This window comes from Eretmochelys imbricata, chromosome 1 (assembly GCF_965152235.1).
Source record: "Eretmochelys imbricata isolate rEreImb1 chromosome 1, rEreImb1.hap1, whole genome shotgun sequence".
Taxonomy (NCBI): domain Eukaryota; kingdom Metazoa; phylum Chordata; order Testudines; family Cheloniidae; genus Eretmochelys; species Eretmochelys imbricata.
Window position 1 is genome coordinate 116,627,288 of NC_135572.1, and position 17,860 is coordinate 116,645,147.

At 43.8% G+C, this 17,860-nt stretch overlaps 1 protein-coding gene across 1 annotated transcript; it reads right to left on the reverse strand.

Moving 5' to 3' along the window:
• Positions 1-633: 633 nt before the first annotated feature.
• On the reverse strand, positions 634-1,929 carry POU3F3 (POU class 3 homeobox 3). Its single transcript, XM_077807093.1, has one exon. The coding sequence runs from the start codon at positions 1,927-1,929 to the stop codon at positions 634-636; it is 1,296 nt and encodes a 431-aa protein (XP_077663219.1).
• Between the last annotated feature and the right edge of the window lie 15,931 nt (positions 1,930-17,860).

The following is a 17,860-nucleotide window of genomic DNA, read 5'->3' on the forward strand; positions in this document are numbered from 1 at the left end:
CTCCCCCCTCCCCGGAGAAAGTGACCCTTTTCGTTTTGCAGGATCCCCCCTCCCCCCAATGGATATCTTGCACCAAAATGATGTGGTTTGGCCAAGAAAAACAGGGTCCCGGAATGCAGCAGGCACCCTCCGACCAGGCAGATGATTTTGCTTTTGCTTCCCTTTTTTGGATTGCTCCCATAAAAAAAGAAAAGTGTGTGTGAGAGAAAAAAGTTTCCATGATTCATATAAGAGAGCCCTTTTGGGGGGGGGGGCATTTTTGGGTGGTGGGGGCGTAAAGGGAGAGAAGGGGTGGGTGCTGTTCATCGCTGAAATAGGGGATAATTTAGAAATGTTTACCAAAAAAAAAAAAAAAAAAAAAAGAAGAAGAAAAGAAAGAAAAAAACATCTGCAGTTTTGGTGCATTATGCATCTCCACCCCCTCCCAACCACAGTATAAATGTTAGCGCTCGGATCGACCTTTTCAAACGTTTCATATAGATATCTATATCTATGTATACATAGATATATATACTCTATATATAGATAGATAGTCGAAACAAATCTGGATTTTTGTGTGTGTGGTGTTGTTGTCGGTCCCCCCTCCCCCTTTCCCTTTCTCGCCTCTCTTCCTTTCCCTTACTGTTGTGACTCTCACTGCACACTTGTTTGCAGTCCATGGTGTGGGGGCGGCGTGTCGGAGTTCACGTTGCCGACCTGGGAGTAGACATCGTCGGGGGTCTGCTGCTGGATCCCCGGGGGGGTCATCCTTTTCTCTTTCTGCCTCCGATTGCAAAACCAAACCCTGACCACCTCCTTTTCCAGCTGCAGACTGTCCGCTAGGTTCGTAATCTCCTGGGCGGAGGGCTTGGGGCATTTCAGAAAGTGACTCTCCAAGGCCCCCTTGACACTCACCTCGATGGAGGTCCGCTTCTTCCTCTTCCTGCCCTGGGCTGCGATCTTGTCGATGCTAGTGGGGCTGCCCGTGGAGGAGTCGGCTTCCTCCAGCCACTTGTTCAACAAAGGCTTAAGCTTGCACATGTTCTTGAAGCTGAGCTGCAGAGCCTCAAACCTGCAGATGGTGGTCTGGGAGAAGACGTTCCCGTACAGGGTGCCCAGGGCCAAGCCCACATCTGCCTGCGTGAAGCCCAGCTTTATCCGCCGCTGCTTGAACTGCTTGGCGAACTGCTCCAGGTCATCCGAGGTCGGCGTGTCCTCATCCGAGTGGGGGTCGTGGCTGTTGACCCCGCCGTGGTGCTGCTGGTGGTGCTGATGCTGGTGGTGGTGGTGATGGTGGTGGCTGGGGTGATCCCCCAGCTCCGGCGTGTCTCCCCTCACCAGTCCCGGGTGCACTAAGCTCTGGCTGCCAGGGGGAGGGCTCAGCATCCCGTTCACCGTGAACCCCCCCGGCTGGGAATAGATGAGCGATTGCTGCTGCTGTCCCCCGGCCATGGACGGGAGGTGGGCGGCGGTGGTGGCCCCCCAAGCGCCCGGGTGGCCCTGGTGTGGGGGACCCAGGTGGGGTGGCCTGTGGTGCAGCGCCGTGCCGCCGTGCAGGTCGTCTCGGCCGGAGTTGCCTTTCACATCGGGCTGCTGCTGCTGCTGCTGGGGGCTGCCGCTCATCCCCACCGGGCTGGTGGACCAGGGCGAGCCGGCTTCCACGGCGGCGGCGGCGGCGGCGGCGGCAGCGGCGGCCGCATGAGGCAGGGCTGTCACCCACTGGTGGGCATGGCTCAGCATATGGCCGCCGTTGCTAGCAGCCATTGCTCCCTGCATGAAGTCACTTTGGACCATTTTGACGGAGGGGTCGCCCCGGTAGCCGCCGGAGACCGAGGTGACGGCGACGCTGCCCGGCTGCATGCCCCCGCCTCCCGAGTCCGAGTGCACGATGGAGCCGGCGGACAGGATGCTGTTGCTGGGTAGGTAAGGGTTAGAAGCCGCGGTGGCCATTCCGCTCCCCCACCCCCCTGCCTGCTGGCGTGCCACCAATCCGCACAACTGGGGGCTCTTCGGCTCCCTTTGTCAACACCCTCTCCCGGGAACTCGCGCTGCTCCGCAGGAACCCGGGGCTCGCCTCCTCACCAGCCTCGTTGGCGTTTGGCCCCGATCTCCCGTGAGCTCCGTTCACCTGTTAACGCCTCGGCGGCTTCTTTTTGCAGGAAGATAAAATAATAAGAATAATAATAAAAAAAAAATCAAAGCTCAAAAACAGGGGAGGGGGGGACACACAACGGCGAGCCCCCTTCTCCTTCTCCCCGTCACTCCCTCAGGAGCACATCTCGCCCGCGCAGCCTTCCCCTGCCGGAGCGAAACTTTTTCTTTCCCTTCCTCCTCCAAGGCTTTGTGCGCGCGGGTGGGTTTTCTCTCTCGGGCTCCCTCTTTTCGCTCTCTCCCCGCTCGGCTCCTGGCTCTCGCCTCCTCCTCCTCCTCCTCCTCCTCCTCCTCCTCTTCTCTTGCCAAGTTTGGTCGGTGTCCTAGGAAAACTTCCTGGGCTGAGGCTGGTGGCGGCGGTGCTGGGGATGCTGCTGCTGCATGTCTCAAAGTTGGGCTCTCGCAGGAGCGCTCTGTCCCCTTTGAAACGCAAGTCCCTTTGGAGCCTTCTCGCTGGAGGCACAGGCTGGGTGAGACATCTTCCCTCCCCCCTGCCCCCTTTTTAGGCAGTTTAAAAAAAAAAAAAAGACAAGAAAAGAAAAGAAAAAGGGCGGAGGTGAAGAGACGGTTCTCCTTCCCTTGCAAGGTTGGTGGTTAATTCCAGCAGCGGGCTGCGGGAGGAGAAGAGCCTGGGTAGAGAGGTGTGCGTATGTGTGTGTGCATCTAGGGGCTCCTTGGTACACTAACTCCAGTGGGGGAAGTTGGCTGCTGCCAGGCTTGCAGAGCGTGCCCGGGTGGTGCTGGGAGGAGAGCAGCGCGGCTCGTCCCCACCGGCTCGCTCTCCCTGACAGCTCTCGCTCGCTCTCTCTCTCTCTCTCTCTCTCCCCCAGTCCCTCCCTCACAGCGCGGGGACTGCCGAATGTTTACCCTCCGCCGAGCGCGCGCACCACCACCACCACACTTTCCCAAGTACAAGGAAGTCGAGCGCAAGGGCCCCCGCTGATTGGAGACCCGCTGCGTGATTGACAGAGCCAGAATGACTGGCTCCGGACGCGAGGCCCCCCCTTCCGGCCGTTCCGATTGGTTGCTTTTTAATTTAGGCAAAGTGGCGTAGAAGCTGGAAATCTGGCCCCCCCCCTCCAGCTCCCTTCCCGGCCCCTCCTCTTCTTCTCCCCTCAACATCTTAACTCTTAACGCCCAGCGGATAAATCTGAGTTCTCCCAGCACAGAGCAATTTGGGCATGTGGGGGAGGGAGAGAGAGGGAGAATAAACCCCCCCTGGGCAGGGGGTAGGGGGGTGGGGGAGAAAGGAATGAAAAGAAAGATGAGGGGAAGAGACACTATCTAATAATGCATTTATTTTACTTCTATGCACATGAGTCTCCTCATGGGCGAATATTTCCCATCATCTGTAAGCAGCCATTGTATATAGGGTACAGTCTACATAAATCAAACAGTCATCACCTACAGAAGGAAGCGTCCTGTTCTGTTTCAAAGTTTTGTATTCTATTTCTCTCTCTCTGCATATGTCAGAAAGGCAAAGTGGGGGAGCTAATATCTTTTAAAGATTTACTAAGGTTTTTGGCCAGTCTCCACCGTCAAGATCCCTTACCAGATCTTAGACTGAAGCTATCATGGCAAGTTGTTCCCTTAATTACATGCAATCAGCCACACGCTTCTTTGTTTTAGTTTCTGAGTTCCCCTCTATGTATGGGAACTAGAATGCAGCTCATATGTCTTTGGACACTTATATGGATAGCTGCACCGAACTGTTTAATATCAACAATATTTGAGAGGATGCACAATAAAATGTCTTTACCACACAGAACAGCTCAAGCTTCTGACCATGTGCATTATTATAAAACATGTTAAAGCTGAATCCTTATCATAAAAAAAAAATCCAAATTGAATCCTGCTCCAGATCCACCAAACAATCCTCTGTCCCCATTTCCTTCTGATATGTGTATATCAGTATATATATGGGTTTTCCTCCACTAATTTTTATTATTCTGCGAACGCTGGTATTTCACAGGAAACCGATCTGGTCGTATGAAGCATTTTATTATTTCTAATCCAGCTGAAAGAGTTAAGGGGGGCGGGGGAAGGAGAAGGAGAGAGAGAGAGAGAGAGAGAGAGAGAGATGCGACCAAGCGGAAACGCTGCACACAGGCAACCTCAGTGAACCAAGAAAAAAGAGAAAGTGGCAACCAAAACAAGGGCAAATTGAACACTCCTCGGGGATTTCCAATGAAATAACACAATTCGGACATTCAAGGAACACATCTTTACTAATGATTGTGTTTGTGTTGTGTAATCCATCCAGGCTACCTATCCGTCATGTATAATGCATATACACATATAGTGTGTGTGCGCGCGCCTACGGATAGAAAAATGCATTATGTTTACATTAAAATGTGAAACATAACGCCCCCCTCTTTCAGTTAATAATTTCCCCACAAAATTCAGCTAGTTGAATTCAGCTTCCAGCACAGACTACATCCCCAACAGCAAGTATGCAGCATTTGCGTGATTTGAAGATTAACTGTAGACTAGCAGAATTTATTTAGGACCCTTTCCAGGTCCTTGCTTGCACGGTAAAAGATACCATCTTAGGTAGGTTTAGAAAAACCATTAATGTGAAGTATACAGATCTGAAGAGTAATGGTAACTAAACCCTAAACATAACTATTTTTTTTGTTCCCATGCGTCCTCCAAAGGTTTCATTTTTATGTGTATAAAAGATCTAACACAGATTTCATTGAATAAATCTGAGATCTCCAGGTGCAGACGTTTGAATAGTCAGTGCCAGAACCCCATGTTTTCCTTTCCAGCCGATTTTGCTTGGATCAGGCTCAAAAACCGAGTGAGTCTCGTGGTTTTGTTTACACTGAATGGGGAGGATAGGAACGGTGCCATGGGGCCGTCTTTCATTAATATACAGTGAGGATTTTGTCTAAATTACTGCTATGAATTTCACAGTACACGCTTTCAAAAGCCGTCTCAGGTGGCCTGATGAAACGTGATAGCGCCTCTGCAAACAGATCTACATTCTTTAAAAAATCCTAAAAATATTGTACACACGCACAACAAAAACTAAGCTTGTGCTGGAGCTTGGTGTTTTATTAAAAAAAAAACCAACAAAAACAAAACAAAAAAACAACAGCCAACAACAACTTAGTTCCCCAACTCTCGCCCACGCCCTCCCTTGCAGAGTGTGATTGTTTTGTCTGGAAAAAAAAAATCCAAAGTATAACAAGGGGAGAACAGTTAGTGCTGATTTTCATTTGCATAAATTTTCATATATTTTGGTGAAAATAATAGACAAGTGGAGAGCTGGGCTTAGTGGAGTCAGTGCAAAGGAAAATCTTAGCATGGATCGTTTCGCTGGAGTTCAGAACATGATTTTTCCCCTGTCACCTTATTAAACCCACAAAAATACAAAATTTTTAAAAAGCCCTCTAAATCCTGGGAGTCTGGTCGGTAAGTGTTTTTAATTTTTTTTCTCTGTTTTTGTTTTATTTAAAGTCCTGTGAATCTATTTTTAAAAGCTTAGGAAAAGACAGGGAGCCCATGGCAACTCTTTGGAAGGAAGCAAGCCTAATGAAAAGAAAAAAAACAAAACAAAACAAAAACAAAAACAAACCACCAGCCCCTCTCGCTCACCCCCCCTTCAAAAAAAAATCGCCCTAGTGAAATATTACATAAAAAGCTCATTCCAAAGCTCAAGGCTGTAAAGCAATTCTGTAGTACTGGAAAGTCTTCTGGTTACTACTTCACTTTTCTGGGCACTGTTAATTATTGTAGCACTGGGGGTGGGGGGGAGCCCTAGAAAATATTATAGATTCTAAAGAGTGAAGGATTATAAATATTTATTATTTTCAAATGTTTCTTCAGGAGAATCTCTTCCGATGACTGGGGAAAATCAGCTTTGAACAGCAGTAGTGTGCTGAGGGGCAAGGCAAAAAGTAAAGAAGTGGACACCTGCTGAGAGCTGGGGAGTGAAATAAACCAGTCTGGTGCTGGGGGAGAAAGATGAAGAGCAGAAGGAGGAGGAGGAGAGCGATGGTGCACACATAGGGTTAATATTGTAACTAGGGAACAGACGGTTAAGCACAACATCTAGAGCTCTGTAGTGAAAGTCCATCAGAAAGAGTATAATCAATCAAAACTAACCAGGACACCCCTTCATTTTATTCTCAAAGGAGATTGTGGCTTGAGCATTATAAACCAGATTTCACTTTGTTTCTCATTTCTGACGGTTTTCCTTGTCCCTAGATCCACTTTCCCTGAATTCCTATCTAATGGAGAGGTATAGTCTCGTGATCTGAAACTCTTTTATAGCGTTTAGGTCAGTGTGATAAATAATGTGATAAATAATGTAAGGTGAAATTAGTAGGCCAGATACTGCTACTGAAAACTTTACCGAGGCTTAAATATCCATTACATTACTTTCATTTATTGTAATTTTAATTTTATTTTATTTGCACCTTTTTGCTCTTTTGGATACACAACAACTCGTGATCATTGTAATTCCCTAGAATTAGTTACTTCTTTGGAAACGATCGATACTCAAATCAGTAAAATGACTTGTAAAACTAGGGAGGTATAGGTTTCAATTTTGGGGGAGAAGAATCGCTCAGTTTCCACTTCTTGATGACGGGCTCAGCGTTTCTTTTGACTGGGGTTAACTCTGTGTTCTCCATTGGAACAGATGCCGTATAGAGCTGCTCCCTCAAGATCATTTGTTTCCTTGATGGGGGAACATTTCTGAGCAGAACATATTGGTTGCCATAGAGAAAGAAATAAAAGGAAGAACACTAGTCACATTAAGCTATATGTTTGTGCACTGGGCTTTAGATAAAAGGACCCTAGTTCAGCCAAAGAGAACGAAGCTAAACCAGAGCTTTCTAGCTTCACTAAAACTAGCTTTATTTTGTTTTGGACTTTTACAGTTGAAACATATAAGATAATTTTATTGGTTGTCGTTAATTTTATATGATACGGTTTGCAGAACAAAATAAACTTTTGAAGTGCTCAGTGAGAGCACTGATGGTCAGCAGGGGGCGCACTGATGCGGCTCAGAACCTGGTGAGTAAAACGCTACTACATTGCACAACAATTCTGTCCCTCCAGAGTTGTCAGAGGAACAAATGCCCCCTCCAAACTATATGTGTCTCTGATATTTTATATAGTTATATAAATGATGACATCAAAATAGTGAACTCGTGGGGTGGATAAAGAGGCCAGAGTAAATTCATGTCCTAAATACTTAAGTCCAAATAGAGCTGTCAAACCGCTAAGATAGAAACACAAGATTCTACATTGGACTTTACAGTTTGACTAATAGTTAAAAAGCCATCCTAAAAGTTGTCAATTTGGTGCATTATCTCAAAGTGAGCTAAGGCCTTCGAGTAAGTGAAATCAGTTAAATAAATAAAAACATCATTTAAGGTATCACACAGAGTTTGTCCAAATAAAGCTTTTAAATCTCTGCAGATATAACAAAGAGAACCCCGGGTGTCTTTACATAATTTAATATTTAATTGCCATTTTAAACCTTCAGAAGTATCTGCAATATTCCCAATAAAGTAGCCACTCACGCTCTTTCAATTACTGTACTTCACTATCTCGAATGTAGCTATAAAATAACATTATGTTAACAATCTAGATCATCTGAAGTCCGTATCACTAAACACATGCAAAAAGTACACAAGAAGTTCGAGCTATTTACAGACATAAAACAATCTTAACTTCGGTGTCTGCTCAGATTTTCTGTCGTTTTGCAAACATGTTGTACATAGGCTTAACATATTGCTCAAGGAGCCCATTCCTGTTAGCTATTTTTCTAGGTGGCTACATCGGACACATAAGTCAGCAATTCAGCTTCTGTGATTTTATTGATAAGTACATATGTTTATTATTATGAAGGTCTATCTGTATATCTATATGCACACCAGCAAGTTAACATCCCTTTAGCACGAGCTAAACACCTGTAAATGTGGAAGTGCCAGGGAGCGCTGGTGGGGACAGGCGCACGTTTGATGCATAACCATAACAAACTCTGCCAGGCCGTAAAGACAGGTTGTTCTCTCCAACTAGAACTTCGTCAGTTTCAGTGTGACTGCAAGTTTTAGTCTTCGTTTTTACAATACAAAGACCAAATAAATCCTGGAAATAGTATTGCCAGTAAATCTGGTGGAAAGCTAAGTCACTGCTCAAAAACATAATAGAGAGAAGTAAACAGCAAGAGAAACAATGAAAAAATAAGACATTTCTCTTTTTTCCATGTGCAAATTGTTCACATGCCTTCACTTTTACAACTGAGTTAAGCCTTGCCGTGTATTGAACATGACTGAAGATGCATTGAAATATTTACATGACTAAAACTTCCAACCTTGCCGCATTTGCCAAAGAAAGCAATGACTATTTCCCAAACTATTAGGGTACATATCTAGAGTTCAATTTTATTCACAAGCGTCACCACATAATCTTGGATTTACCATTGTTTACCAAACAGTTTTTGGACATATGACCATGGGATTTTGAGTTTAGAGAGGCCAGTGATGGTTAATATCCCATATTTGAAAATATTGCATTTTTGTGCAGTTCGCGCTTTGTCTTTTTTCCACCTCAGATGCAACTTGCATTTATAGTCCAAGAAAACAATCCTAGTAGGTCAACTCCTACAGTCTTATTCCTGTATAAGTTACTGTCTGTATACATCGAAGCGAATAAAAGCAAATAGAAAGCACGATAACTTAAAACGAGCAACAAGTTAATTTGATAGAGTTACTTTCCATGCTGGCTGTTAAAGATATTATTTGGATGTGATCGCCACGTTTATGCCTTAAGTACCAGGACAATTAAAACAAAGCTACAAAGAGTTTTTTTTTTTTTAAATTATTTTGTCCGCAAAGACTTATTTGCAAAACGAAGAACATTGCTGAGGTATTGGGAAATACAAAGTGGCTATTTACTGTATTTAGTATTCATCTACTTATATTCGAGAATGCTTAGGTGTGTAATACTATAATAGTGGAGAGCAACTGCCTAATTAGCATTTACAAATTAAAATGTTAAACAAAGACATGCTACATATACAGTATGCTATATGTAAAATGTTTTTCTTTATAATACAGCAGTCAGATGAAAAGGTGGAGTTGACTGGATTCCAGATTTGTAGCATTCCTGGGTAATGTGATTTGCTCTGTTTTTAAACCTTACCCATATTGTAGTTCATATAACCGTTGATAGCTGAACAAGAGTTATTACACCAACCAATCTGGAGAAAAGAGGAAAATATACATATTACTTTTAAAGGCTTACAGTAACAAGGAGATACACAATAGGTAGAAAGATCTTTTATCCATACATTTAATTGTGAAGGTTCCAGTATGAACCTTATTTACTGTTTAGGGTAATAAATAATTTCTGATTCTGTAATAAATTAGTAATATAACACTGTGCTACACATACAATTAAGATATATTTGAAAATATAGGTACGTTTAGAACAGCACATTTCTGATATTATACACTCTATTGTGTTTAGGGTGCACCTAACATGCATAGTAATGAAAGTTCTCAAATGAATGGAATAATCTATCTGCTGGCTTGAGTTCCATGTAGACACATTGCATATGAAACTTAATGTCACCACTTCCCTTAAAATTCTCCGGATATAAGGTTACAACCTAGCTCCTCGAACATGTAGATTTTTATTTATAAGAATAATTGTGCATATAGCAACATAAAAAAAGACTTATAAGTTAGCGTCTTTCAAAGGCTGTGGAAACCTTAGCCCTGCTTTCATTAAACATATTCTGATTTGCTTGCTGGCCATCTCAATCGCGTTTCACATTAAAAAAAATCTATATGCATTACATAGATTTTCTTTTACGCGCATAAGAGTGGCAGTCTCTTAGTGGATAAGAGGGTGAATAATTGTGGTACACCAGAAAACAGTTCGTGCAGTTTGGCAGCTCTGTTTTTTATTATTAGATTTTTTGACATTTGAACTTGTCTATTGTCTGAGGAGCTCAGTGCAGATTGCAGTAGGTCAAGCTTAAGGCTGCTCTTTTTGGCATTTCACACAAACATGCACATGCTGTCTATTCTCCTTTACTGAATGCAAGAGCTACAATTTTCCTGATGGGTTGTTGTTGTTGTTGTTTTCCTTGGGAGATATAATCTAGTGATATTTTCATGATAGCCTGGTTATTTTTTCTCATTTTGGATCCATTCCTAATATATCTACATTTCTTGATGTTTGATTCTTCTAAGTACTCAGTTGCTTTTACAGCAGCATGATTTCAAGCCTCAAAATGTTTGAAAAAGGGACTTCAGTAGCTCTGGGATTAAATGATTTATTTCCCCGAAGCTTCACCCAACTCTATCATGACTCCTACAGTCAAAGTTAACATCGTTCATCATTTCTTTGCATCCCCCCTCCTTAAATTCAACCCTCTGATCCTACTTTTTAAAAATTCTTGTTGCTTGATGGGGCTGTGAAGGAGGAGATCCTGAGCTCCTAACATGGATTTGTATACTTCCCACTACAGTTTTGCAACCTCTGAAGCAAGGAACCTCTACCATAACAATAGTAGCAATGGTGAGTTTGGGGCCTTTTATACTGTTTGGTTGAAATGATCAAAGAAACACGCCCACAAATAGTGGCTTATTAAAGATCCACTTTTTACAATTAAAATGTAAAGAACAATTTTATACTGTTGAAGGGAGGGATGTGAAGCAAACTGAGTGAATCCCACATAGGAAAGTCATTTTATACTCTCAAAAGACAGGAATTAATTCTAAGTAACTTTTCCCTGGCGTGATTTACGCTTTTTGACTCAGGCTTTCTCCTAATCTGCCTCGGTGCATTGATTGAAGCGGAGCTGCAGCCGATCTCTTCCCATAGCTGCTTTTAATTTAAATTTCTTTCTAAAAAAATGCAGCATTCTCTCCTCTCTCAGCAGCCCCACTCCCTTTAACAAGCGTCTGATAACGCGTTTAAAGCTTGTTATTCGAACGCTCAGATCAGCATGCAGAAATGTAATTGCATCGTTTTTCACCAGGAAAGAAAAGAAGAGGGGGGAAAAAACACACCTAAAGAAACTGTAAATGCTGAGTCACTGTAATGCGGTCATTGGGTAAACAGGAGAGAGATGCTGGCATCTTATTGAAAACCCTGGTGCAAATCGCATCCCCTATCTGCAGGCTTGAGAGCCCTCCTCCCTAGCCTGGATTTATTAATCCAGACTTTGAATAAAGTGGCAAAACCGCAGGCAGAGCCCTCCTTTGTCACTGGATCTCCTCCTCAGGCACCATGAGACCTGCTTTGTTATGGTGGAATAAGATAAACACTGCACTACCATTTCAGCTGCCCATAATGTGCTTCATGATGTGGGGGGACTACAGGCCAGTTCACCTACTGTTATAAAGGAAGGGAAAGCACGTTTAGTTCTGATCTTGGTTTGCTTATTTCATTAGGCCTTTTAAAAGTATATTGCTCTGCACTGGGGGAGAAAAGCACTTTCCAAAACAAAAGAAAAAAAATCTAGATATTTAAAAAATAACAAAGGTGGAATGTTTTCTTTTTATTTAACAAGATCTTTTGTTCAAGGCTGTTTTCTGGGGCCCCACTACCTCCCTTTTGAACTGCTTAGAGCACTTTGTTGTGGTTTGCTTACCATTGCCCTGGTTTGAGAGGTATATATGGCTTCAGGTATGTGTGACTGAACCTCATGAAATGACAGAGCTTCATAGGCCTCTGGCTGCTGGTGGATTGAATGAGGAGAGTTGAAAACAGTTTGCAGTAAGCCCTGCAGTGGGAAACAAAGAGGCAGAAACGCTGAGAGACCAAGGAGAGGCAGAACTACAGAGAGGCACTGGGCTTCCCAGAGATGCTTTTGCTTCTCTGTGGGGAACAGAGAGCATCCTTTGGGCTGTCTTTGAAGTTGAGGGCTGGACTGGACAGCCCACACTGAATCAGGAGCATTCAGAGTAAATTAATAAGAGTTCACATTGTTTTGAAATGCTGCTGTTGTATTCGAGAGAGGGGTGGATTTTTTGTGTCTTCTAAAGGTGAGTGCAGATTGCAATAGTTGCTGCTCTGTTTTTGTTTGTCAAACAGGGCTCTTCTCCTGGGAGAGGGGCATGTGGCGGATCCCAGCCCAGGATTACATTAATCAAAGCATTATTTCCCCAAGGATGCACAGCACAAATGATAGTAAATCCTAATAAAATTGGATCGCTGAGAAATTGAACGCTTAAAGTAATCTGCTCTGCCTGATAAAAGCTTCAGATTTATAAGATATTGTGTCCCCACCCTCAAACACCTAAGGTATCATCAGCGTGTGTGTATGAAATATTGTATATTATATATATAAAAGATCAAGCAGTGTGTAGTCTGACAGACTCATCATTATATACCATATGAGAAACAAAACACCCCCTATTATTTGCAGCATCCATAGGTTATTATCCTACAGAATCGATATCATAAACTCATTTAGGTAGTGGATTTTCTCTCTCATATATCTGAAGTCAAAATGGGCCCCAATATTAGATTCTCACGATCTGCATCTCATGAGGGAAAATGTACACTTTTAATATTGACACTGTGGGGAAAAAAACCGTGAATGGTTGAAGCTGAGTTTAAACATCCTTAGAGAGGATCAGTTACAGAAGGAAACAATGCTGGGATAAGCAGCCATTGGTGGAGGGAGGGGAATTGTTCCCGAGGCTGTTATTTTGTCTAAAATGTACGGCATGCTGCACTGTCAGTTATAAAAAGGCCCCGCAGACCGCTCCTTCGCCTGTGCGCTGGGGTCGGTGCAGCTCGAGGGGAGCCGCTAGGGCTTCAGGTTCCAGCCTCAGCTCGTTGCTCTCTGCAGAAGAAAAGTTTGCTTGTAGCTGAAGTAGGAGGAAATGACAGTGGGCTCAATGAACCCCACCGCGCAATGCACAAGTGGACGGCTAACACTTTCAACGCACGCCTTGGGCATCAGGAGCTGGAGCAGGGAGCATCCTTCCCCCTCCCCAGCACACGGGCAACTTTTTTTTTTGCGGGGGACGGGACGGGACGGGACGGGAACCCAACCAAAAACCAAACCAACAACCCTGCAAATAAAGTAGCAACCTCCAAGCACCAGTGAATTCCCTTTTGCCCGTCTGCCGGGGTGCGCTGAAGCCAAGCTGCACCGACAAAACGCGCCGCTGCGGGATCCACCCGGGCGCCAGCGACCACCGAGCAGCGAAGCCGCCCGCCCGCCGGCAGCTTTCCGCGGCACGCAGGGGCGCGAGGGCGGCGGGAAGGCAGACACAGCAGATGCGTCTTAATCGCTCCCATCGGCTCGGCCTGACCCTTCCCGGAGCCTCGCGCGGCGGCTCGCAAGACAAGGGCTGGCTCCGGCTGCCCCCGGCCCCGAGCCGGCTACTGCGCGGGGTCCCCATTCCCCCGGCCCGAGCCCTGCGGGCGGACTGACACCGGCGCAGCAGCGGCACCTGGATGGGGAGAGCTGCACACACTGGCAGGTAGCTCACTCCGGCTCGGGGAAGGAAAGGGGGGGGGGGGAACCCTCCTAAATGACGCAATCGATGCTCCAGCCTTGGCTCCCACTTGGGCTGGTGCAGTTGCAGGAGCCCAATTCCCCCCCCCCCCCCGAGCTCTCTTCCTCCCCCCCCCTTTTTAGTGCTTCTCCCCAGGACTGGGGTGGGGGTGGGGGTGGGGGGGGCGAGTCCTGCTCCCCTCCGCTGCCAAACGGGAGCTGTGGCCGTGGCGAGAGAGGCAGAGCGGGCGGGGGGAGGCTGAAGGAGGGAGAAGCAGCCGCAGCAGCCCCCGGGGCGCGCGCACACCCACAGCCCCGCTCCCCCGCCCCTGCGCGGCTCCCCCTCGCCTCCGGCAGCCGAGCGCCGCCCGCCTGCGGCACCCAAGGGGACCGGCTGGCCGCGCGGAGCGACTGGCGGCAGCCCTGGGCTCCCTTCGCCCGGCCCGGCCCCTCCGGCTCGCCCAGCCCCGCGCTGCGCACGACGGCTCCGCCTGCTCCCAGGTAGCTGCGGCTGCTGCTTCTCCTCCGCCGCCGCGCTGTGGCTTTGCGCTAAGGCTGGGGGTGGGAAGGGGGGTGGGGGTGGGGGGGATGTAGCCCTGCACCGCTCCAGCTCGCCTGGCTCACCGCCCTGCCTCCCTTGCCCACTCAGTCAGCCCCTAGTGCGGGGGGTGTGTGTGTGTGTGTGTGTGTGGAGGGGGGGTGTCCAGACTCTGTCACTAATTATGTCTTTTCACCCCCCTCCTCCGCCACTAACTGATCTATAATTTGGTACCCAAGTTTGATTTTTCTCTTGCACTCTCTTTACTTCCTCCCCCCTTCCCCCCCCCCCGCCACTCCGCGTGAAACTGGATCAAAAATATCAAAGGGGATTACACTTTAACCCAGTGCCTTCCTGCGACCACTCATAAGGTAGGTATCACTGGGGGAGAAAATCCATCCCTTCCAGCATGCTCAGTAAGGTGTGTGTGTGTGGTGTGTGTGTCTCCCTGTGTGTTTGTATATAAATTTCGTTTCCTTAATTGGTTCTAGCTTGATGTGCACTTGCTTTGTTTAGGCTTCTTTAATATTTTAGGTGGGCTAGACAGAAAAGGGAGCATTTGACTTTGGATGTCTATATGATGGTGTCTTACTTCTGTTGTTAATTTGGAGTTGGGGGTATAGTTGGTATGTCAAAATCCTGGCGTCTGAAGAATTGATAGAAATAGAAGACTGTTCCATACTACAGACCTGGATACTCTCATGTTGTTTACTGTCATCCAAATCGTTTTGTTGTGGTCACAAAGGAGAAGGGGGTTATTTATTTACTTTAAAAGATTTGGATCAAGTTTTTTTTTTAAATGTTCAGATTTGTTATATTCCAAATTGAAAACATGGCAGAGATTAAACCAATATGGGAGACCTTACCTGTACTACACTAAACAATGTAGCAAAACTGAAAGTTCAGAGCATATACTTAAAAATATATATTAATGTGTCTTCCTTGAAGATTAGTTATGAATAACCTTGGAATTGCATTCCTACTTGAAGCAACGTTTGACTCTGATGACATTCAGAAAGAGTTGGTTAGACAACTAGCCATGTATATTTTTAGCTCTTTACATTTATTTATAACTAATTTCACTACTGTTCACTATTCTGGATCCAGTGCTTTGTAATTATCTCACTGTTGAAGGGCATTTTATAGAATTATTTTCTGATTCACTTATTAAAGCTTTTTGGCATCTCCAGGTATATTTTCCACCATATCTTTGGGGATAGTTATGTAGCCATGTGATCTTTATATGAAGAATATGAATGTTACAGGGTCATAAATAGGTTCTTTTTTTCACATCCAGCATTTTTGCCTTTATTTGGATTTGATGAGGAAGCTGTTTGCCTTTAGGCCTTTATAATAGAAAAGTTCTCAGTCAATTTACCTTGTATATATTTTAAAACACATGATGGAACAGAAAATCACACTAAGTTACTGAAAAAACAGCAGTAACTGGATCTGTTGATGCTCCACCATAGAAACTTTAAATGAGACCCAGCATGTTCATAAAGAATATTTACATGTAAATTACTGGAAGTTTCACTCTGTAAAATCCATTTAACTGATAGAATGTATAATATATATCCACATGCACTCTCATGTCAGCATATAAATGTTCATGTATATACCTGTGTTTCTAAAACTAACTAATGAGGGCCATGTATTGCACTTGAAAAAGACACTAGCAAGATAAGACCATATAAAATAGTAATGGAAAATGAAATTTTATATAATGTCAACAACTTCAGCATGATTTTTGGCATAAGTAATTTAGTGCAATTCTGTTTGCCTGAACTGGAGTGATATTACAAAGTGAATTAATAGAACATTAGTATTGAAAAAAGAAACAATTCTTCCTTTGAAATATGAAGTGTCACTAACTTGCTATGACACCTGGAAGTCAGTGAATAATACATGTGAAATATTAATATTTTAAATGCATCATATTTAACATTACTGTGAACTTAAAAAATGTTTCATATCAAGAAGTAGTTCATTTTAGATTCTAAATTTTAAATGCAACATTTTGCCAATGAAGCAATTTATTAAAGAACTAAAGTCAGATATCTCAACATATCAGGTAATTTTGCACATGAAATATAAACATTGTGGAATATGAATTTAATTTTGGTCGTTATAAAAAAGAACATTCATTTTACTTTCCACTAGATTGCAAGAAAAACATTTTCAGGTGAGCTGATTAATGAAATGAAGTGAATTGACATACTCCATAATTTTTGCATTTTTAAAATACATACTAAAAATAAAACCATAAAGGGACATTTATAGAAAGCATGAAGCCAGATAACACAACAATAATCATATTTGGTTTTAAAATTAATGCAGATTAGAATAGTAATCTATACAATATATTTGCTTTTGCTTAAAGCAAATCATGTAACATTGGGCATTGGATTTTTTAAAAAATACTACAATACTAAAATTATCACAATAAAAGCTATTGGGAGGATTGTATTAGGGCCAAATTCTGCATTCCAACTCCAAATTGTGGTCCCATTGGATGTTTTCAGTGGGATGAAGACATGGCCCTCAGTCCTTCTTCATGCATGAGTCCCTTTGACTTCAACACTTCCTGGTTTTGTTCTAGCACAAATGAGCATGTATACCTAATTCTTCTAAAAGCTAAATCCTATGTTCCTTGCCTAGGGCCAGATTCTGCTTACCGTATGTTTTGAAGGCAATGGGAGTTTTGCCTGAATAAAGTGACCAGGATCTGTTTCTCAATCCTCTCTCTGACATAAATGCTGCAGTGGGGTTATAATATGGTTGGCATGAAGGCTATATCTTCTCATTAAAATCTATGAGAAGTGTGCTGGAGTAAGGTCTGAGTGCCATATTGTGATCCCAGTTAAGTCAATAACAATTATTCCAGCATGGGAAACGAGGGCCAGATTGTGCTTACTTTAATCAAGCAAAATTCTCTTTGGCTTCAACAACTAAGGCAAGCAGAATTTGCCTTTAAGTAAGGAATGCAGGGTTAAGCTTTTTAGAAGAGTTAGATATACAGGTTAATTTGTGCTGATTCATAGGATCAGAAAGTGGTGTTCGATCCAGATGATTGTGAGAATTTTTCTACCTTACAAATTACACAAGACACTGTCAAGAACTAGGAAATACTGAAGTTCCCATTAGGGACAGAAAAACATAGGAATTGCCATACTGGACCAGACCAAAGGTCCATGTAGTCCAATATCTTGTCTCTGACAGGGGTCAACCAGATGCTTCAGAGGAAAGTGGAAGACCCTTGTGATAGGCAGATGTGGGGTAATCTACCCCCACATTAGCTCTTTTCCTGAACTCTACTAGTTAGAGATGGGCTAAAGCCCTGACACATGAAGTTTAATATCTCTTCCAATTTTTTTGGTTATTAATTATGATAACTCTGTCTGGTGTTGTCTTTTCTATATAAATGTCCAATCTCTTTTTAAATCTTGCTATTGAGATTTTATATTCCAATCTGTTCTGTTATAAAAACAAATCCATTGTTAAACAGTTTTTCCCTTTCCTCCATGTTTGTTTAAACATGAATTTCTTTGCTATTAAAACACATTTTTGTTTCCACTTTTTTTTGTTTTTTGTTTTAAATTTTGTTACACCAATGTGAATGATGATTGTTTATTCCAGAAGAAACTTTTTAAAACAATAGGACTTTCATGTCATGCTTAAAGGATAATTATTGAACTTATCAT